The sequence below is a fragment of the Haemorhous mexicanus genome, chromosome 3, assembly GCF_027477595.1.
Source record: "Haemorhous mexicanus isolate bHaeMex1 chromosome 3, bHaeMex1.pri, whole genome shotgun sequence".
Taxonomy (NCBI): Eukaryota; Metazoa; Chordata; class Aves; order Passeriformes; family Fringillidae; genus Haemorhous; species Haemorhous mexicanus.
The window spans coordinates 94462413-94486483 of NC_082343.1; the positions used below are offsets into that span (position 1 = coordinate 94462413).

At 40.1% G+C, this 24071-nt stretch overlaps 1 protein-coding gene across 1 annotated transcript in view; it reads right to left on the minus strand.

The window, feature by feature from the left end:
* The window catches only part of LRRC1 (leucine rich repeat containing 1), a 68789-nt gene that overhangs the window by 26353 nt on the left and 18365 nt on the right, over positions 1 to 24071 (minus strand). The window contains exons 3-4 of the mRNA XM_059842729.1: positions 13180 to 13258; positions 9926 to 10015 (exon numbers count right to left, since the gene is read on the minus strand). Coding sequence (XP_059698712.1) covers positions 9926 to 10015; positions 13180 to 13258 — 169 coding nt within the window. The remainder of the gene's footprint in view (positions 1 to 9925; positions 10016 to 13179; positions 13259 to 24071) is intronic.

Sequence of the window (24071 nt, forward strand, 5' to 3'; positions counted from 1 at the left end):
CATCCACTAAAACCAGAAACAAAGCCTGTTGTTCTTTTTCTTCCAAAGCAAGTCCGTTTGGATTGATTACAACGGGATTATCAGCACCACCATGCTCCACAAAACAACCTTTTCACAGACAGAAGACTCTCTAAACAACAGAGATTTACTGCAATAGGTTTAAAAACATAACTGAAGTTAAAAAAAAAAACAAAAAACAGGAGGAAAAAAAAGACAGCTGTTCTGCAATTACTCTGGATGAAACTACACTTTCAGTGTACAGCAGACATTAAATGTATTAATTTTTAAAGTTATAAAATACAAAACTGCTATGAATTTATCCTAGAACTTTAACCTTGAGGGACAGTTGCAGCATATTCCTCTATCCATGGGGACAGAAAGTCAGCCTTAAGAGTAACAATAGACAGCACAATACACACACTCCATTTCTATCACAGTCCCTGCAAAAAGACTAGGAGCTCCAAGCCCTTGGCAGAGACCAGCAAAGGTTTCTGAGAGAGGCACTGGGAAGCATGATAAGACATATACTATTTCCTTGTGGGAGGAAAGAAAATGCTTTAATTATGGAAGTGGAAAGAAATGTGGGAAAAGCTAGGAGAAATCAAAGATAAGATGACAAAAAATAATTGATATAAAAGCTGAAGATGCTCAGTCAATAAAACCTGAACAATGCCCTTCTCTTGATTAATAAAAGCTATATTTTTTCACCTTATGTCAAAAGCAGCACACAGCTGAGCCAGCACGATGAGAGTACAGGCTTTGGGAAATAAGGAAGCAAAGTTGGAAGAGATGAAGATCTAAAGCACCTGCAGAAATCCATGGCCCAATACACACCCCTTCCAGCAAGTTTCAGCTGGTTGGGGGAATATAAAATCCCAAATGCAATTTTTCCTCCCATTTGTAAAACTGCAGAAAGAAGGGGAAGACAGGAGAGTGGGCATAGCCCCCATATTTATAAGGAATAAGATAAGGTCCTGCACAGTAAGGATATGTAAGGTGAGAACACAGTATTGATTCTGAATATTACACTCTTTGTGCAGCAGCAATGACTACAGAATACAGCCCAAGGATGCAGCACACAGAAATGGGAGATTTAGTCCACATTTTGACCAGTGCACCAGTTCCAAATGACTTCAGTTCACTGGGCCAGCATCTGAAGATTACTGGTACTTAGATACCCTGCCTGGGTATACTGAAACATCCATCATGACAGTAAACTGGGAAGGAAAGGAATCTAAACTAGGCAATTTACTGTCTTTTTTTTTTTTTTTTTTTTTTTTTTTTTTTTTTTTTTTTTTTTTGTGCAGAAAAGGAATATGGTTTCTCTGTCTATTTAAGGGTATTCCAAGACAGAAGGTAATTGTGGTACTCTGACAATGGCAAAAAATGGATTAAACTAGCCATATTTAAATATATTCCAGCCCATACCCACTGGCCAAATAAAACTATCAGAAACATGTATGACCCTGCCCCAAGACACACCAGTTAGATGACTACAGACTCATGTGACAGGATCCTAGTAAGCCATTCCCATCCCACAAGGCTTCTAGCTGCAGATCAACAATGCACTGAGAGCCTGGTGTTTAGCAGCTTTTATTCTCCAAGAAAATGACAGAGTTAATCAACAACTAGCTAGCTCTCAAAACACCACTTACTCAGACTCTAAGTATTTGAAGGTACAGGATATACCTTTGGGATAGGCTCCTGTTCCAAGTCACTCCCAAAAACAACTTCTTTCTCTTCTCTCTTGACTGTTTCCTCAACTGCACACAGACCCTGAAAAGACCAAATGTCCAAACTCCCACGGCTACATCAACTGCATCATCCTGGTCTGCATAAAAAACAGTGTGGCCAGCAGGTCGAACTGATTCTATTCTGCACTGCTGAGACCCCACCTGGAGCACTGCATCCAGCTCCAGGGGCCCCAGCCCAGGAAAGGCACAGTCTTGCTGGAGCAGATCCAGAGGAGGGCCACAAAAATGATGAGAGGACTGGAGCACCTATCCTGTGAGGACAGGCTTGCAGAGTTGGCATTTTTCAGTCACGAGAAGAAATTTTTTACAATGAGGGCAGTGAGACACTGTAACAGGACACTCTGAGAAGCTGCAGATGCCTCCTCCCTAGAAGCCAAAGTCAGATAGAACAGGGCTTTGAGCAACCATATCTAATGAAAGGCATTCCTGCCCACAACAGAAGGGTTGGATTAGATGATCTCTGAAGGTCTCTTCCAACCACCCCAAACCAAACCACTCTATCAAATTAGGTGCTTAAAGTTGGATTGTTCTAAGAGCTCCTGTAGCATGTACCCATTTTCAGAGTTAATTACCACTTCCACTTCAGTTCTTCCCTGAGTCTGCCTTACTTCACCCAGTTACTGTACCTGCCACTGTTCCCTGTGTCTGAACAACCAGCTCCACGTGGATTTTTTGAATCATTTTTGGAAATTGCATTTCCAATGCAACAGAAGCAGTATTGGCCACATAAGAATTCACATCCATTAAATGGCAACCTACAAATAGTAGAATAGTCTTGCCTTGGTTACTTTTTGCTCATTGAAACTTGTTTTACAATGTGAATGATAAAAAAGAGCACTGATGAACTTTTGTAAAACTAATCTGACACAACTGAAAAAGAGACCTTCTGCCCAAACCATGCAATAGGGGAGAGTGATCTATGCAAATCCTTAGGTAGTGAATGCCAGAAATTCTTAGATGAGTTAGAAATTACAGGAAGCATTAATTTCCTAATTCAGGGCACTTCCTTACTTCGAAACAAACTGATCTTCACACACATGAAGTCCTGTGGTTCTACCTCGGAATACAAAAGAAACTGGAAAAGTAACCAGAAAACAAAGTAACTAGATTTGGTTTTGATGAAATTGCTATTTTGTCTCTCCAGTATGGTTAAAGACCATTCTTCCAGAAATATCTTTGAAAGCTTTCCTCTTCCTTCTCCTCCTTATTGAAGGCAAAGTAACTTCATGTAACTTGTATCTAAATTAAACACTATTCTTTCCTCTCAAGTTGACATGTATAACATCCAGGGGAAAGGCATGAGGCTTTCTGTAGCAGTCCACTTAGAGTTTGGCAAGTGGAACAGCAGCCTAGAAGTAATTCTTGTAACAGTATCTGAAATTAAGGATTATATTATTAACATTTGTAATTTCTACAGAGCAGGGAGAATTGGACACAAATTAGGTGGGGAAATACTCCTTCCAAAGACTGATTTTAAATAGGAACCAAAGAAGTGAAGTTGATGATTTTGTCATCCTGGATCTTAACAGAAAGGACTCTCTGACTGAAAGTCAGAGAAAAGTGCATTTGCATAGTCAGTTACTTGAATTGAATTGTCAATACCATTAATTGGCTCATAAAAAGCTACAGATCTTCCACAAGTAAAAACAGGATAAAAAGGCATTGTTATCAGCTACTAAGGGAGGGAAAGCCTCAATAGATGGCCAATAGTGCAAGTCACATTCAAATTTTAAAATTAAGTTCCACAGTTTATGGCCAAAGAATTCCCTAAATGTGTTAGAGTGATAGTCTAAATTGGTCTTACTTGCTTATCAAGACTACTGAAATGGAATGAAAAGGCTAAGTCAGCCCATTATTACAACAAAATTTTTGTTTTTAAAATATTGTCCACTAATGCAACATCTATTTTCAATTACTTCAATAAAAATGGAATTATTTCACTTTTTAAAAATACTGCTACATATATGTTAAAAATCTTTTTCTTGTGCAACATAAAGGATGCAACATCTCTTATTTGAAGGCCAGATGGCACTGCATTCACTATTACATTGCTAGTGCTCCTGAAATAAACTTCCGAGTCCTTAACATTCAGTTTTGTCATTTACCAACCAGCTGTGATTAACACTGAATGCTCTACCTACTCAAATTCTGTACAAAAACTGTAAATATTTCTTGCCATGCTAAATTCAGTTAAGCCACAGTAGGAGTTTTTAATACTATTTATATCAGCCTAGCCAGACCACCTACATATAGTCCTCCTCCTATTTGTGAGATAAGCTTCCCCATCACTTCCGTCTTGTCATGTAAGACTCCATGTTAATGAGACATTATTATGATAAACCCGAAAAGATAATTAAATTGTCTTGTTCCACACAATTTTAAGAACATTTTCCATTGTGTGTGATGCTACAGATGCATAATCTACACTTGAAACATCCAGGCATACACTAAGAAAAACACAGGCACGGACTGGCCCGAGAACCCATTCTAAGGATTAGTATGCCATTCTGATCTGCTTCTGGACCATCTGTATTGAGCAGCTCACCCTTGCCTTTGAAGATCTTTTATTCTCCAGCTACTTCTTCCATGATCAACATTAGAGATTCTGTTTCAGGAGCTGATGAAAACTTTGAAACCTCTAGAACTAAACATATATATGCAAAACCATCACCCTCAGTGACTAACACGAAATCTCTGGGTACTTGTGGTTCCATGACTGTTGAAAAGCATGCCTGTAACAAATCTTTCTGCAAAACAATGCTCCTAAAGCACAGTAACATTTGTTCTATTCTTTTCATTATGTTCACTTTCATAATGAAATGCCTATTTCAGCATTCTACCTGCTAGCTGCAAATGTTAAGAGGAAAATATCTCTGCTTACCTGGTAATTCCCTCTCAGTAGTAACGTTCCACAGATCCATTCAGCCTGCTTGCAGCTTGGGGGTAAACCAGACTCATCAGTCATCAGCATCAGAATATCCTTCACATCTAAAGAAGTTCACCCCTCCCCGCATCAAAAGTTTCTGAAGCTAAAATAAAGCTACACTACTTTCTTGCATCACAGATTGTGCAACTGTCTTTAAAAAAGGGAGTGGAGGGGGAGGGGGAAACTGTGAATGACGGGGATACTACAAATCATTATATTTCTGTGATCTTTTGTTGAATCCTCAGGATTTTGAAATCATGTCCAAGTAGGAGACCATCTGTATATTTTTAGGGGAAGAATAAAGATTGTGTATAGCAGAGGAAAGCTTTTTTCATCTGCCATGTAGGGAACTTTCAAAATAACCTACCTGCCAGTCATGAATAATCTTTTACTTTTAAACTTAACATAAAAAAAAAAAAAAAAAAAGTAATCTGGTAATCTTTATCTTTCCCAGGCACAGACAAGACTGCTGAAAAAATGGTGAAAGCTAAAAACTGGATATGAGTTAGGTGTCTGGTGTGCCAATGGGCAGCAGGTCTTCAATCATAATTTAAAATACACTAGTAAGCCCTGCCCTTTGCTTCAGCCGTTTAAGAACTGAGTTGATTTTGCCACCCTTAGAGAATGTGACAGATAACTGTCTTTTTCAGATATGCATTTCATGCTGAAATGACTGTTTTTTCAGCTAAGGCCAATTCCTCATGAAGTACTGTTTTCAGAGTCCAGTGCTAGATCAAATATTACAGACACATAAAAGGCTTTCCAAAGAAGGTACCTGGATCTTATTCAAGCCTAAGAACCACAAACAAATAACAAACACACAAAGCTGACACAATCTCTCTTCTCTTTCTAGACATTAAGCCGGAAGACCACTATGCAGATCACTAAAATCATCAGTCTTTACTAGGAAAAAGCCAATATTACCGTGGCCTGCAGCCAACACTACAGAATGAACACATATGCACAAGAAAGGTGCTGGAATATTCATACTATTATTATAAGACATGCCCTAGGAAGCCTCACAAACATCTCAATTTATTCAAATATCCTTATGTACAAATACTCTGATTTTCAATTTCAGGAAAAAGTCATGCCCTGGGTTTTGGCTGCTATGTGAATAAGGAAGTATTGAAGAAAAATAATCCTAGAAGCAAGGGGAAATTCCTAAATGTTACCCACGCTGGGAGGAACAGGTTATGCCTGCTTGTTGGGCAGCTCTAGACACAGACGGCCCTGCAGAATAGGCAAGGAAATTAGACTTGCTCTCATTAGTCTGAGAAAGGCTGTAAAAGACACTCCTCCTACTCACAGCTTAAATGGTGTAACTTGTTTCTCCAAATGGTTCAACTAGCCAACAGGACAAGTCCTGCTCCAATCTGCACCCACCTAATTATCAGCTTAAGTATCTCCCATGCAGCAGCATTCACTGCTTTACTCCAAATTGGAGCCAAACCACGAGTTAAGAGAACAAATCACAGAGAAACAGAAAAAGTAGCACTGGTAATATTAGGATCTAGGCTGTTATCCAGTCCTGTGTTCATCATACATCTTTCTAGAAAGCCCTGAAACAATACATGAGCTTAAAAGAAGTAGGTTTAATCCAGCAAGAGAAAACAGCACACGTAACAGCGCCAGGAAAGCAGACTGAAGTGGTCACATAGAGTAAGAAAAGCTGACATACTCAGAGCATGGCTATGCACAAGCAAGAGGAAAGACAAAAGGTTCAAGGAAAGACTTGCCTATGTTCTTTAAACATCCAGTTGTAACTACTTAAAAATACTCCTTTTGGCAATACAAAGGAAAATAAAAACATAAAAGATCTGTGCAGAAGAATACTTAACAGCACAGTGAAAGTACTGATGGAACTCTACATATCAGCAGTTTGAACAAGTTCAGAGACTGGCCTGGGACAGTGAAGAAGAACTCTGGCACTCATACATCAGACCATGGGAAAAACAGACTGGAGATCTGAATGCACAAGGAAGACACACTTCCAGTAAGGGTTTGCCACAAGGCAATTCAGGTCTATTATCTGCCATTAGTAAGAACTTACTAACATTAAAGTATTGCTGTTTGTAAAAGATTTGCCATTGCTTTTGCTGCTTTAAGGGCAAATTTCCATCACCACAAGATTATAAGTAGGTAGCTTAAAAAAAAAAAAAAAAAAAAAAAAGTGGAGAGACACTAAGTACATACTGATCTCGGTACAACATGAAGATGAGTTAGAGATTTCACTGGCTGTTCTAGGCAGTTTCCTAGACAGCACCATAAGACTGTAAGCAATCAGGATGCTTTTCTCCAAGTTTCCCCATACTTTAGTGGCCAGAAGACCTGCAGCAAGCACAGGGACTTCAAATCTTTCCCCAAACGAGTCCAACTCTAGTAGAAAAAATACCAGTATATATTGGCTCGCTATTTGGCAGATCTCATATAGAGCCCATTGGTCCAGCCTATTCCATCAAATAACAATATGCATTATTATCCAAAGCATACTGAAACTCCAATAAGGCATTTGCAAACATATCCAAACACCTTTTACAGACTTACTCAGTCTGCTCAGCCAGAAAAATAAAATTAGCACTACCTTTCAATTCCCAGCACTGGGGGAATGGGGTCCAGCAGATGAAGAAGAACAAAGGAAGGAACAAGTACAAGTTTGTGGGTTTTACCTTTGGAAAAGCCACAGAGCATTCCACTGCTTTTACCAAATACAAGGCGATCGACAGCACCATCAAATTCACTTTCAGTAAATGATTAAATTTTTGGCAACTAAAATAGGACAGTTGCACGTGTTGGTAGCCAGACTGAAAAAGAAAATTTCTTACTTATAGATCTAATGCTAAAAAGTCAGTAAAATTCACTCCCAGAAGTGATCCATAACGACTTCAGGTTGCAGTTCCAGCTCACTACAAGACCTCCCAATAATTTCAAGCTGGAATCAAGATAGGATCTCTCTGTTGCACATTGCTCAACAGACTTCAGGAACAGTTACATTTTGGGTGGACATCCCATGAGTTTCCCTCATGCAAAATTATCATTCTCCTGAGTTCAAAACCATGCATTTTCAGCCCAAGCTTCCTGTTGACTTCCCAACATATTCCCACCTATTTTGAATACCTGATAAGGCAAAAACAAGAGCCCCACACATCTGTTTCTGCTTTTTAAAAAATAAACCTGATAATAAAAGTTTCTACTAATGAGATTAAAGTGGTTTTGTAAAAATACAATATTCATATTCTAAACAGCTAATGTGGGAACACTTCCCAGATCCAAGTAGACCTGTCAGACTTCAATAAAGCCTATCCCTCCATAAGAATTCACCAAGACCACCAGGACCAGTTTGTGGCTCTTCCTGGCACAAGTGAGGATGCCATATTTTTAGTTTCAATATCAAGGATCAGATACTGATTTTAAAAGAGGATGGGTTGCACTGCTCTGTTCTGTGAGAACTCATACTGAAACTGCTTAGGATCAGTATGAGGCAAATTTTCACCTTTCTTGCACAGTTCCACATATCAACATCACAAAAATGACTGGTTCCAGTCATTTGCTCCAAAAGAGAGACTATCACCAGCCATACTACCAAGTGAGAGGCAGAACAACCAAGAAGCCAGAGCCACCATAGCCAGGGGGCTCTCAGGGAAGCCAACAGCCTTCCTGCAGCTACTGTCTGCAAAGCAGCAGTCCACAGCATGCTTTTGGGAATTGTGCTTGTCATGTTTTCTTCTATTTATTTTCAGAATCAGGCAGGATCCCAATTTTTTTGCCTTGATTTTCAGTAAAAGCAAAACCTGAACAGGCCTTTTCTTAGCTGCCAGTGCTGAAAAAGCTGCATGAAAAATTATGTGAACTTTTACAGTGAAGGAAGAATACCACAATATATCACAGTATGAATATCACAACATGGCCCATGCAATTTTTAGGCAAGACTCTGCCCTAGTCACTGGGCACACACTATCTGTACCTGTTAGTGCTTGCGGGAGGTTTCAAAAGAGATTTTCCACTTCTGTTGCAGCTGGTGTGCTGCCAGTTGAGAGCTTTCATACCCATGGGAAGTGGCTAAAGTAATGCCAGTCTGAACTTGACTACATTGCAGGAGCTCTTATGATTAAGATCCTTTCTGCAGGACTCCTCTCTTTAGAAACATCTGGATTTTACTGAACTAACACCAAACCAGTAAAATGGGTAATAGTTGTGTGCCGGAGAGAATACTAAAGATGTCTACATATGCTCAAGGAGAAACTGGACAAGTACACAAAACAGATTCATTATGGACTATCAATTAGACAAACCAAAATCCAAAGCTCAGGAAATCCTCTGAACCAGAAACAGTCAGGGGATGGAAAAAAGAGTCATCACACACACACACACATTGATCTCACCAGGCATCTACTTAGGGACACGGCAGAAGGAAGCTGGGCTAGATGAGCCTTTGAGCTGAATCAGCACAATCAATCATTCTCATATGTTTAAGTGAGGAGACATGGAACTACGACTACTCCCTCAAATTGGAAGAGACACCCTTCTTCCACTAAGGGGAAAGAAATTTCCCATCTGCCAGTGTGGATGCTTATTTCAGTCAAAAGGAGGCATGTAAACACTGCTCACTTCACTTTCCACATGTATCCACTGTGAAAGTCTCTCCTTGCAATGCTGATCTACCTTCCAAAGTGAACAAACATCTTAAAAACATATAAAATTTCATCTTAAAAGCTGTTCTATGAGTTTTCATCTCCACAGCTCCCACTGAAGTTTTTTTCAAAACCAGACTGCTCCCATTGCTAGTTAGGAAGCTTCTAAATTTCCATCCTGATCACAGCCAGCTTTTACCCATCTGTTCTTGTGCCAGCAATTGCCTGTTTTGAGCTAAGCTGCAAGCCATCTGACATGTTCACAATAATGGATCAATGGTCTGCTTAGGAAAGCAAAAGGTCAGATCAGCATGACAAAACACCGAATTAATTTTGCACCTAAAATTCCAATTTATTTTAAATCCTAAAGAACAGAGTTGAACTGTACACATACACACTACAAGTTCTGCATTAACCAGCTGATGTCAAGTGAAAATGCCATTTTTTAGGGTTTTTTTAAACAGATCCCTCCAACTTGAAAGAAGAGAAAAAATAAAGGTAGACCTGTAAATAATTTTATAGGTGTATTAAACACAATTATGTGAGTCATTTATACAAGAAGTGCAACAATAAAGAAAAAAAAATTAAGAAGTAATAAAGTGCAAAGAACTTACTTCCCAATGTTTTCAGGTAGTGCTTGCAGAGAGATGTCATTTACTGAAAGACACGTCAGATTCTGCAATTCAGGAAAGCTTTCAGGCAACCTGTGGAGATATTAATTCAAATAAAGGACTTCCAAAAGTACTCTCTTTCATGGGAGTAAGACTTTATTTAGCAAATACACACAGAGGGAGCAAAGCCCAGATTCTAGCATGACTCTCAGGAAAATTCCAAGGATCATTAAAATTACCCATGATTTAGGGACTTTAAAGTTTATTCTCTGTCAAAGAACAGGTGACATACCACTCTCTTCCCTGCATCCAATTTACAATTTCAAAATGCTATAGGGCTTGAAAACATTTTTAGCATTTTAACAAAATTGAAAAATAAAATCAAACACATTAAAAAAAAAAAACACAAACTTTTTTACTGTAATTTTCCTGTATAAACAAATGGTAAAGTGATTAAATTTTATTCTTATTCTGGCTCCAGAAACATACACACTTACAGCATTGCCATTTTGTATTAGCTGCTGGGCTGCTCTTCAATTGCTGCTTTTTTGAAGAAACATGCTGTTCACTATGAAGACAATGTTCTGCTGTTACAGCATTTCACATTTACTGGTTCACAGCACAACAGCATGTTAACGCCCCCTTCTTATACTATAAAATGCAGTCACATGCAGAATACTTCCAAAGTTCCCAAAACCTTTAGGTCCATCACCCAGCTGGCCTTCTGCAAGGCATGGCTCTCCATTCCCTCACACTGAGGGGCTCCTGTGCCACTTGCTGCTCGCTGGCCATACCAAGAAGCTCAGTTTGCAGTTGCACAAGAGACAGGATGAGCTAAGGGGGGCAATTAGGTAAAGAAGCAGAAGCCTCTGGCCCAGCCACTCAACTTCTGCTCAACCCCCAGAGCATGCAACCTAAGATCAAGCTGTAGCATTTGGTTTGGTTCCTGCTCTCCCCATCACCCAGCTCAAGGCACATGGTATGACCTGCAGGCAACTCGTCAAATGGAGACACATTAACAAACAAATGCAACTCTGCACAGGGGGGATGGGGAGAAGGAAAAAGGCAAATTACAGTGTGGGGTGAAAGGGAGTTTTCATGTGATCAGTTCTGTACTGCACTGCTTCATATTCTGGACCTTATTAACAGAAGATGCTCAATATCATCAAAATGGAGCTTCAAAAGCTCCACTGGGACCAGTCATTACCATTTAGACTCTTAAGAGGTTTAAGACTGGAGTTAAATAGTTTGATTGTCTTTTGCTCACCCTGATGTTAACAGGTAGTTGGACTCAATAATTACTGTAGGTCCTTTCCAACTAGAACTATTCTATTCTCTCTACAGCAGGCCGTGGACTTCATATCTAAAATAAATCTATACATATGCATAAATATAAATAAATGCATCTGCTTCTTACTGATATAAATAATATATAAACCTGAAATAATCTGAAAACAGCTGGAAAAATGGTCTGCCATCTTTAATGCTCAGTTTCATCAGTAATTTAAGTTTGACAACGAGGCAGCATACTGTTAGAGGTAGGACATTGACTGCAAAGATCTCCAACTGGCTCTTAAGCTTAGAGGAAATAAGGACAAGAATCAATGGCTAAAAAAATGTTCTAGAATATTACACAAAAATAACTATTTGACTTTCCCACTTTGACTGGGCAAATCAGTGCAAAAACGAACATGCTCTTACATAGGTAAAACTGAAATTCTGGATCTCATCACAGAAATACCTGGCAACCATATGTAAACAGTTCCTGGAATCTGTGCTTTTTAACTTGGACTGCTTGGAGTGATGTTTTCCAGGACATGCACATGCTTCGGAGCCACTTTATCAAGAATTTTTAGAATTCCATTAAATTATCAACAGGGAGCTATGAGATCTATTTCAACATCACTGAAAAACTTTTTTGTGAATTCCACAAAGATGTAGCTGTGCATTACATGTATTGTTTAAGGAAACACATTACTCAGGCCTCAGGCCTTACTGAGCACACAGAATGAATGAAGAAGGGTAACTAGAACACTATTACTGACACTTTTGATTTCAATACCACGGGACACCGATCTGAGCTTTATACACTGCAACTGATGCCTGGAAAAAAGCTGCTCAGTGACCCTCACCACTTGTGTATCTAAACATCAGTTCAGCCTCAGTTTGCTTTGCTGGATTTTTGTGGTATTATTACCCTCACTATATAAATAGGCTACAGAGCCACGGGGATTAAGATCACAAGTGTCTCTTTAATGCTCAGTGATGTGACTTTCAGAGAACTTAGGAGGCACTATGGGCAATATTCAAAGCACACTTCTGAAGAATCTGAGCTGTACACGTGGGAGAAGCAATCTTGCAAAACCACCAGAGCAGCTTAAGCTCTTACAGACTCCTGTTTGTTAGCACTGCAGCAGTCCAGCCAGGCAGCCAACCCTGCAAGTATCTGGCCATCTCAGTACAAAGCAAAGCAGGTCAGTGAGCACCCACTGTGAACACTCTGGCTTACGTGACTTGCTCAGCATCACAAAGGAGCTCTGTGGCAACGGCTGCTTCAAGAAATAGTTCTCCAAATAGTATTCCAAGGCTTTAACTGGCAAATCACCTCTTCTTTGCCAGTTCCACCCTGCCAGTTCCTATTTTTACTAGATAAATTCCAAATTCTTTAGCAAATTGAACAGAGAAATGTAAACAAAACTCCTCTTCCATACTAGAAGCGTGCATAACCTCCAAACCTCAGCTGCTCAGAACAGAGGCTGGCAGCAGACTCAGCAGCCACTGACAAACACAGCGCATTTCTGCCTCATGTTACTGCATGTCACTGTGTCCCAATTGACAGGAGGGTGATGAAATGCTAGTCCAAGCTTTAATCATTAGTAAAAGCCATTATCTGCAGCAGCTGATCTAAAGTCTATTCCAAATCGTCAGGCACCTGGGTTTGTGCCAATTCATGGGCTCTAACCATTGCTCTATCTTTCCCACATATGAACATGGTTTTCTTACGCACTTTAGAAAAGGAATGAAAATCATTTTATAGACAATCAGATTTACCAAGTCAGATTTTTCCGGTTGTCTAACAAATTTCATCCCCACCCACAGAAAGATGCACATCACTTTTTAAATCTGAACTTTTGCTACAGTCCCTGCAAGAGGCAAACACTCTAGGTCACAATTTCTAAGGGATTATGTAAAATCAAACTTGTTACAGAAATAATATGTTTCTGGTATGTCATATACTAAGAAGCAGGTGAAGTTACCTAGTCAGTGGATTGCCACTGAAATCTGCTACCTGCAGTGCTCTGCAGAATGAGATGCTTTCCGGTATTTCAGGAATATCTGCAGAAAAAAAAAAAAGGAAAAAATTGTCAGCAACTGTACTGCATCTGCATTGAAATTATTGCTTAATGTCAGTAAGTAACTCACTACTGCAAGGTGTTATCTTGCTATCTTTCAAGACATTTCAACATGCAAGACTGCTCCCTGTCCAAGTACAGAACTACAGACGCAGACCCATTTTGTGCTTTTTCACACCCCATTTTCCCCATGCTCCTGCTCCATGTTCATCTTCCTGCTACTCAGACCTGTCCTTGGACTGGTCTTTATCAGACTCTGCCCATCAAAAGAATCAGACAACCAATATGCTAGGGCTACCCTAAAGAACCAGTCATAATCTGAGCCTCTGGTGAATTGATCAATACATGCCCACATTCTCTAGTGGAAGAAGGAACACGGGAAAGGAAAACAGTGGAAAGAGGAAGAGAATGTGCAATTCTCTCCATGAGTAACTTACACTCATGGAGCAGAAACATCCTCCTTTACACCAAAGCCAAGTAATCTGAAAATTATACTTACACCAACAAGTCACAAATAAGTGCTACCATAACTACACCATTTCAGATTGCCAGAAACTAAGCAGAGATATTTGTAGAAGAAAACAGGTGGATTTTTTTCAAGGAACTTCAATACAGCACATATATCTACTCAAGTCAAGTACATCTTAGAAATAAAATTGTCTTCTGGCACTCTCACAGCAAACTGAATATCCACAAACAGGCTGTGAGTCTTCTGATTAAGTACCTGTTTACAGTTACTGAGATCCAGCAAAAATTAAACAAATATTTTTGTTTCCTCGAATGTCAAAATTAATCTTTATGATTGATTTTGAAATTAGTTTTAAAAAAGTAAAATTTTAAGTAAAGGTTGGACTTCTGTTTCAAAGTTTTTGGCTATTTCCACTGACCTCACCAGCCATGCCTGATCTAAATACATTGAAAAAAAAAAATGGAAATTAGTTCTTTTCCTACCTAGCTGACTAACTCAGAATTGACTACCTACGTATTTTGTTCAGATTTTCTCCCCAAAAGAGATGTGATGGAGAAAGAAGTGTAGAAAAGAAGAAAGAACCTGCTCACCAGGTTCATCTCTTGCCAGGTAATCTCACCAAAAGCATCTAGTTTGAATTCTTCCCAACTCAGAACAAAATCACAGAAAGGTCTGAGTAGGAAAGCATCACCTAGTCCCACCCCCCTGCCATGGGCAGGAACAGCTTCCACTAGACCCAGCTGCTCAAACCCCATCAAACCTGGCCTTGAAGACTTCCAGTAATGGGACATCCACAGCCTCTCTGGGCAACCTGTTCCAGTCCCTCATTACCCTCACAGCAGTTAGTTTCTTCAAAAATCTCATCTAAATCTAGTCAAATAGACACTGGAACTTTTATCTTGCATTACAGCAACAACAAATACGGACACTGAACTTGGCTAACCAACAGCAAGTAAAAAATGTCATCCACTATCTAGTCTTCATGCTATTCTTCCCTGGGAAGTAGCTGGAAATGTTCTGTAAGGGACATCTCTATTTCAAAGCTTCTGAGGATGGAGAATTATTTATTTCTTTGCAACCAAGCCAGCATCCACAAACTTTACAATGCATTTATGTACACACACAACCCTTTCACACAGAGATCCAAGTTTTAGCATGACAATCATACACACTGATTAAAAACAAACCAACAAGCAAATGACAAAAAGTAAAGCTGAACTAAAAATAACTATCCTAATTTGTTTGGGGAAAAAAATAGATACACATAAAAATGCAACATATAAAGCAGAAGATAAATCCTCAATGCAGAAGTTTCTAAAACTAATCACACTACTGATTTCCTCCACCAAAATATAGTTTCACTGCCATTCTGCAAATAGTTTCTTTTGTACTTCTGTATGATGGACTACAAAACACAAAAAATATGCCTTCTTACCAAAACTATTTTGACATGCTTTTCCTGTTATAACAGTCTTGGATACTATCTGTAAAAGCCAACAATCATCCAAGCTAAGGAAAAAATTATTCTAATATAAATATGAGATACCATTTGTAATAACACAGTATAGGCACTGCTTATAATTTGGATGCATTTGAAAATTATTGAATCTGTTCTGGAAATAGAATGTGCTTTCCCAGACTATGAAGTCACTACATGAGCAAAATTTTTCAATAAAAAATGCAAACAGACACAGCAAAAACAAGAGAAATTTCTTTTTTGTGGGTTTCTCTCACATAATCTCTGACCCAGGAGATGTGGGTAAAGTGATGTTGGAAGGAAGACTCTTCCATGGACAAGAGGCATGGGGTTAGAGAACACCTAGGCAGACTCAACTTCCACAAGTCCAAGAGCCCTGTTGGTGCATGCTCATGCATGCTGAGGGAGCTGGTGGACACCACGGCCAGGCCACTCATGATCATCTCTGAAAGGTCATGGGGATGAAGAGAAGTGTCTGAGGACTGGACAAAAGCAAATGTCAGCCCAGTCTATAAAAAAAGCAAGAAGGAGGATCCAAGCAACTGCTGGCCTGCCAGTTTCACCTCAACCCCTCCAAATGGATGACAAGAAGGTGAGCAGGAATAGTCAGCATGGATTCACACCTGATTAAATTTATTGCCCTCCATAATGAAACAACTATCTGGATGGATGAGGGGAGACCAATGGATATTGTCTCTCTGGACTTTAGCAAGGCTTTTGACACTATCTTCCACAATAACCTTGTAGTCAAACTCAGTAGGTGCGGACTGAATAAGGGACAGAGGACAGAGACAGGTGCACAGAGAACTCACTGAGCTGTGAGTCCACACCTGGAGAGCTGTGTCGCATTCTGGGCTCCCCAGTGTGACACAGGGAGCTCCTGAAACAGCTCCAAAAGACGATTAAGGGATAGGAGCACCTCTCTTACAAAGAAAGGCTGAAGGAGCTGGGCCTGTTCACCTCAAGAAGAGACAACTGAGAGGGGAACTTATCAATGTCTATCAGTTTGTGAAGGGAGGGTGGCAAGAGGAGGTTTCCAGGCTCTTCTTGGTGCTGTCAAGCAATAGGACAAAAGGCAACAGATGAAAACTGATGCACAGGAAGTTCCACCTGACTACAAGGAAAAAGATTTTTACTGTGCAGGTGACCAAGCACTGAAACAGGTTGCTCAGAGAGGTTGTGGAGCACTCTCCCTGGAGATATTCAAGAATGAACTGGACACAATCCTGTGCAATGTGGTCTAGGACAATCTTGCTTGAGCAGGGAGGTTGGATCGATGGCCCACTGTGATCCTTTCCAATATTACCCACTCTCTGATTTTGTAAAGGGCATTTTCCTCCTCCTCATTTGATTCTTTTTCACTATTCGTTTCTCTCCTCTGCCTTTCTGGACAAAAGGATGGACAAAAATTCAGCGCAGCTCTCTGAAGCGAGGATCATTATGCATTTACTGAATTCAAAAAGGTTGAAATGTAACTCATTTTCATTGCCAAGTGTCTTAAAAAGATTTCTCAAGCAAAACACAAGTTAAGATACTGTATCACTATGTGTGAAGACTAGTGTAACACTGCATTGAATAAATGAATTCAGAAGAGAAAAGAAGAGGCACATTTTACTATATGACAAAAAAATTGAGTGATCATTGTAGCAAAGAAGATAAAAGTACATAATAAAACCAGTGACATAATCAACTGGAATGCAACAGAGGATATTAAAATATATAAAGAAGTCCTTGTGTCACTTTATGGATTAAGAATCTTTCACCATTAGTGTGGAGTTACAGACTTTGTTACAGACGTTAACATGTACATACCTGCCAATATCAGCAACAGTAAGGTTGAATACTTTTCTTGCCACCGCTGGATAACCAGCTCAAATCCTACTTAAATATCTAGGATTCTTCTAATGCTACACTCTGATGAATGCTTTGCATTTACATGATGCCCCAGATGTTCTGGCATGCAGATTGTGCAGCACTGCTAATAATAAAGCCATAAACCAAACATAAGCCCTGTGACGTGTGACAGTACAGATACACTGACAGCAGAAATGAAGTTGTGGCAGCAGCAGTGGATCAAAATCAAGCTCAGCAGTCATATCTACAAGAGGGCATGTGTCCCCTCCTCCATTCAAAAGACCTCTTCAGATGTTTATATGTTTGTTGTTACAGTTTGCACAAGATTTTGCTAACAATTTAGCAAGCCCTGTACAAGTAACTTTAGAAGTAAGTTTGACACTAGGGAATTCTGTACTGCCTAGATAAGGAAATTACTTCTAAAAATCCTTCTGACTGATGATAATCCTTTCCTCCTCCCCCATCCCCCCATCCCTTTTTTTTTTTTTAAGATTTTTATAACAGTTACATCACTCAATCCACATTCCCCCACATTTCTTCCTCTAATGGCTGGGAGGGTTATTTTTAAACTGATAAAATTTTTGTATGGCACTTTTTTCCAGCATTCTATATTAAATTTCAAGAACTGATAATATTCCATCTACACAAAGTCTACAGTACAGACAGCATCCTTTATACATCCTGCAATACTGAACATAATTTCCAACACCTAATCAATATCACAACAGCAATGGCCAGGAAAGTTCTAGGCTGCGACAGGGCTGCCAGACCAGAGCTACTCAAACAGTGACTCTCAAGTAAAAGACTAAAAGTAAAAAAAGTATTTTTGAAGAACTTTGCTGAATTCTCAGATATGAGAGATGCACCACATTCCTCAGGGAGAGTTTACCACGCTCAAGAGTCCTTCAGGGAGCAATTACTGGATGCAGTCATATTTTCCAGCTATAAAGGCAACACAGAGCACCGTGTGTTAGGAGCACTGGAGCTGGCACACTGCATACACCCCAGCCAGAATGAGCTGAACAGACCTGATTTACCTGGTGGTAGTGGAAAGTCCACCAAGAGGTATATAGACACTTCTACATAAGACAAAACACCTTTAACTGCTTAGCAACTACTAGTAATTCATAAATGCGATTTAACAGCTGATTAGTTTACACCCAAGGAAGCCCATTATAGACTCAAAGACATGAATCCATGCACTATTATCCCTCAGGAAAGAGAACCAGCAGCAAACCAGGGCTCATCCATCCAATTCAATACACAGATTATTTCCCATCCCCCTCTTTTCCCATATATAATATACATTATCAACTATGGTATTTACACATACACCCACACACACCAAAGGTCCATTGAAGCAATAAGTGCCACACTACTCAATTCAAAGGAGCCTGATTTAGGAGCTGAAGGTTCTCTTGTCACTTCCAGGGGGGCTCCTCTGTGCCACCCACCTTCTCAGAGGGATCCCTGAGAAGCCTGCTCTTGGAAAAGCTCAGTTTTCCAGTCCTGCTCTCCACCTCTCCTCCCTCTACTAAACACGGAAGGAAACTGCCCACTTTGTCAAATACCTTTCAAGTGGGAATTTGTGCTGCAAGCATTTGTTTGTCTTTTTGAAGGGCACTCCAGCTGGAAAGCCCAGCTGAGCAGGCTGCTGTGACACAAATGTCCCCACCACACCTCTCCACCCTTCCAAAAGCAGCCAAATGCAGCTTCCAAGCATCTGATCCTGCAGAGGGAAGGGATGGAGGAAGGTTACTCATCCTCTCCTTCCATTTCCATACTGAGATCATGACACTGACATTGATCAGACAGGTTTCCCTTTTTTTAAAACCAGAAGGCTCTGCTACTAGCCCTGAAGTCAGAAGAAATCAACATCTTTCAACGAAGTGCTACAAGTTTTGGGGCACAATGTGACAGGAGTCATGTGGCTCTTGCAAGGTCTATTGAGATTAAGTGGTTCTTTAACAGGTTGTAACATTTTCTTCTTCAGGCTCTGAAGCTGAGAATATATAACACACAAGAGATAAAGCTCTTTCAAGACCTGTCTTTAAAGCTTTAAGGAAAATTCACCAACAGGTTCAGGTTGCATTTGCTCAAGTAAATTCCTTACTGAATAATTAACAAGAAACTGAAGAGACATGTCTCATTTCTCCTCCTCACTGCTTCTGGAAATATCCCTTTTTAAAACACCAGAAGCACCAGGGACAAAGTCCTCACAAAACAGCATTTCATGCATACATTTATGTTAGACATGTTACTTGAAAGAAAACTGTGCAGGGACATAAGAACAAGCTGGGGTTTTGAACAGACAGCATGCTGTAACTCAACAGACTATCCTTCTCAGCTGCAGCAAGCAGCAGGAACAGAGATCAGGAGCTATAAATTTGAAACAGGAGGAAAAAAGAAGGGGGGAGAGAGAGGGAAGAGCTGTAAGACCAGATCACAAGGAAACAATAGTTCCAGGTGAACTGAGTGGAAGTGTCCATGTTTGACAACAAATTTATGTATTCTACCTTTTCACTTATACATGCCAGTCAAGAGTTAATCAGAACAGTTAATGGAGATATTTTTATAAGAATTTCCACCTTGGACCTCAAGGATAACAGGAATTAAATACTTTTAGTCTGAGAAATAAAAGTAAAAAATGTGAAAACTAGTATTCTACCTACAAACCTGTGGATGAGAGAAAAGGTTTTAAGTGTTTTAACAGCAAACTCCTGATTTATTCCAGACTAATTCTTCATTAACTTCATTGTCATGTCATCTTACATTCTCAATAAAATAGAAACTGAAACGCAAGGAAATCTGTGAATACCAGAACTAACAACTTCTGTCTGCAGATTGCCTTTTTATGCTCTCCAATCCAGATTATCGAGAAAATGAAGTCTTTATTTTACATCTCTCCTATATGCACTGTCTGATGTTTAACACTCCAGCTGACAATTGAGACAGGCCTAAGGTTTCTGCTTCAACTTGGCCTGCTCCTCTCCACAGCTTTCCTTTGACTTTGTATGAAAGCACTATTGCTAAATGCACACATAAGTGCATTAGCAAAGTCTCATCAGAAAGAACAGTTAAATCTGGCAGAACATGCCATGATGGAAAAATCCACTTTTCTGTAATCCATTTAAAAATAACATCTTCTAGACTTCTCTAATTAAATTACTCTATCATGAGATTTCATTTATCATCTCTTTCTCAATCACAACCATCACTTGCTGCTTCTTCCCTCTCCTTGATGAGAAGCCCTGTGCAAGGACATGGTCCAGTAATTTCTCTCCTCACCTTACTTCTCCTGCTGCATATAAAGCTCTCCTCTTCCTCCAACCTACTGACATCAAATTAATTTTAGTAACACAGATTCATAAATCAGATTCACTTTTACATCATTTCTTCAAAGTAAGTAAGAATTTCTACACGTCTGAGGCACTCTGCAGAGCTCCAGAGTCCAAAAGAAATTTGCAGTAGGTGTTTCTTTCTTCCCTAATATGCTCCTTTCTACATCGATCCCTAAACCTCATGTGTAAGATATTAAAGTGATGATGTTTTAAAGCACAAATTTTAAACTAAACTCAAGAGATAAACAGGAGATAATACAAAGAAAAGGTACATCACAAGAAACTAGATATGTCAAAAAAACCCCAACATCAAAACTCAAACATGCAACTGTTAGCAAGCAACCATCTAAAAGAGCAAAGAATTCTCTTATCTCCAAGACTGCCTTGCTTTCATCAGCACAAAAAAAAAAAAAATCCCCAAAATCCCCACAAAACCAAAAACCAGTTACTATTCCAACTATATGCAGTTACTATTCAGTTCCTATTTGCAGACTGACACTTAAGTTACTCTACCACCATACAAAACACAACAGTCTCTGGTGGGGTGTTCCATCACTTTCAGGTGTACACACCAGGGTTGCAGCAACTGCATTCACAGGATGCTTTCTTGCATCAGATAAGACATGTCCATGCAGGAGTAGGAGAGCAAATCTTGTTTGTCTGTAAGCACTCACTTGGACACAAATCATTTCAGAAGGCAAACAAGCAACATCCAGGAGTTGCATATGTTAACAAAATAGATGCATATGTCAACTATACTGCCTTCCAGCACGGGTTGCTGGCTTAGGGTTTTTTTCCTTGTCCACTGAGCAAGAAAGCATCAATTCCCATCTATTTCTTAGCATCCTAGATTTTGCTATTCGCCACCAGACCTGTATTAGCACATTCATTTTAAGGCAGCTGGTGGCAGGCTAAGAAGAATAGGACTTCACAGAGGAAGTTTCTGCTCAGATGCTGTGGAAATGCAGCAGAGGTGGACAGCCAGACTCCAGGCAAGGGCACAAAGCAACAGCAGCAGCTGCCAGGCAAGGGAGCAGAGTCCATGTGAGGCTGTAGGACAAGATCAGAAGACTCGAAAGTGCTTCTCCCTACTTAGCTTATCTCTTCACTGTAAAATAGCTGGATCACCAGCCCAGGCTGAACCAAAACAAGTGTTCAAGCCTTTCCTCCATCAGAAAAAGTCTGAAAAAGTTTTGAAATTAGAAAATTCTCATGTCACAAGACTTGTGTCCAGAACAAGCACGCTATCAATACAGTCATAAGCTCAGTTTAACCAGAAACTACACAAATGGGTAGCAACTAATGCACCATGTAGCCAGAATTCATCTCTATGGTAGGTGTAAAACATGAACTGCACACATTAAACAAACAGGATTATTCTTATTGGTTATCATAGTAAAGAACCATGTTGAGAGTCTGATATCAAGCATCATGCAGAGCCAAATATAGCTTAACAAGATGTGCCCACACACAGATTTCCTCAGTAGGTGCCACAGCAAAACCCATCACTCCTCAGTTCACAAAGTAATGGATCTCAGCTCCACTGAGAGCTGAATCAGCAAACAGAACAGGAATAATCTATCTACCAATAAGGTAAAAAACAATTTCATTCTCCCACTGCACTCACACTTGCATCTTTTCCACAGTTTTGAGTCTTGGGGCTTGGACATAACACCAAACTGCAAGGTTACAGACCACTTCCACAGAAGATCACACTAAGTCCCCTTACCTGCTGCCAGCTGCAAAGTCACTACAGACAGTCAGTGCAGAACTGCCAGCACAGAGCAGCTACCAATGCTATGGGCTAGCACGACCAAGCCCATGGTATACACTTTCAATGGAAGCAAGAGGAGCAGCAGAAAAGCCTGCCATGCTTTGATCACAAACAGACAGCAACTCACAGGAAGACACTGCAGTGCAAGAAGCTCCTCTCCTACAAAAGCACCGGGGTCAGCTTGCATCAGAGAAAGGGATGGACAGCAGGACGGTTCTGGGAAGAGTAGGAAAGCCACTCCAGTGCCTAATTCCTACTATCCTAGCTCCCAGTGATTCTCTTCTTATGCTGAAAGAGCTGAATGAAACAAGCTGCTGACAATCTGTCAATGGCTGTGAAAGGTCTATGACATTAGAAACAAAAAACCTGGCTTCCACAGCACACCTGTTAAGAAAAGCGTGTACAGGATAGAAATTTCTTTCAAATAAGAATACAACAGTTAAATTAACACCTTCAGGGCATTTTAAGGAACATGCAGTATTGTGAAAAAAACACATCAGTGGAGCGAGGAGGATTTAGTATTTGTCAAAGGCAAACAATACTTCTCTTCTTGGAGAAGAGGGATACTAAAAAGGATTGCACCACCTCTTCCAGAACACAGCATATATGCATAGTATACATAATCCTGAATATCAGCATGCATTAAATTAACTACAGAAACTGTATGCATTGCCCCTCCTGTCTAGAAGAAGCTACGGAACAAGAAAAGCCATTAACATTTTAATGAACCTGGGATAGCAGGGCCCTAAGCTTTAAGAATTTGGCCTCCAGGGGTTGTGCAAGAAGAAAAGGGGGGATGGAGTCACTGAAGGCAATCTCTGGGGGATGAGAAGCAAAGGTAGCAACCTGCTACAGCTCACAGGGATCTGAAACACGGAGCATGCCTTTGGAAGAAAGGGAAGCTAAAAGAAGTGCCAGTCGAGGCACCAGGAAAGATCTGCAGACATTCGAGCACATCTTCCTATCTTTGCAGACTGCACTTTATAAAACACAGGGTCTTTCAGGACTTACCCGAGAGAAATGTTCGAGTGCTATGGGGAAAAAAAGTAGCACACAGGCACTTCTGACTGTGCTTAGAGCAGAATCTCCCCCTCCCTCATACAGAGCAGAGACCTGCACTGGACGTCAATGCAAAGCCCCTGAGCCCTTCCCAAACTTTAGGGTCATCAAGCAAGAATGCTTCAGTGACGCAGTATCTTCACAAAATTCACCTGTGGTATGAGAATCCAGGGAAAGATTTAATCAACCCTGGTGAGTCTGAGGGAACCAGCAGCAGCTTCAGACATACAGCAGGTGAGTATCTGTCTCAGAAGATTCTTCAGGGAACACTCCTGAGTTTCAGACACGCTTTGCCAGCAAGTCAAAAGCTCAGGCATGTACATTTGAAATCACTACTGAGTCTGTTTTCTTTAGCCTTAGAATGAGTACATGAGCTTTTTGAACAACTTGATACCAAGAAGCAGAAATAAACTGGATTGCCAAATAACCTTTAAAGTGCTCACCATCACTATGCTGTTTTCTTAGCACAGCTTCTCTGCCCTCTTATATTCCAGTCCTTGATTCATCCTTTCAACCTTAGCACAAATAACAGCCTCAGCCAGACTAGAAAACAGTAGGGATGCTTCCTAGGAAAATCTGCATGAACACATGGGCCTTGCAGGGCATGAGAAATAGCATCAACATGCAAATACTCCAGGAAAAGTTTAAGAATATATGGCTGCCAGCCTTCCCAAATCCTTTTCCTTCTGCACAACTGAGGCTATCCTTACCTTACCCAGACTTCTCTCACATACACAAGGAGCATCATATTTACATCTGCTCAAGACTTTTTAGTTTTATTTCTTTGAAGGATTTTTGTAGTTCTAGATTCACTCATTAACC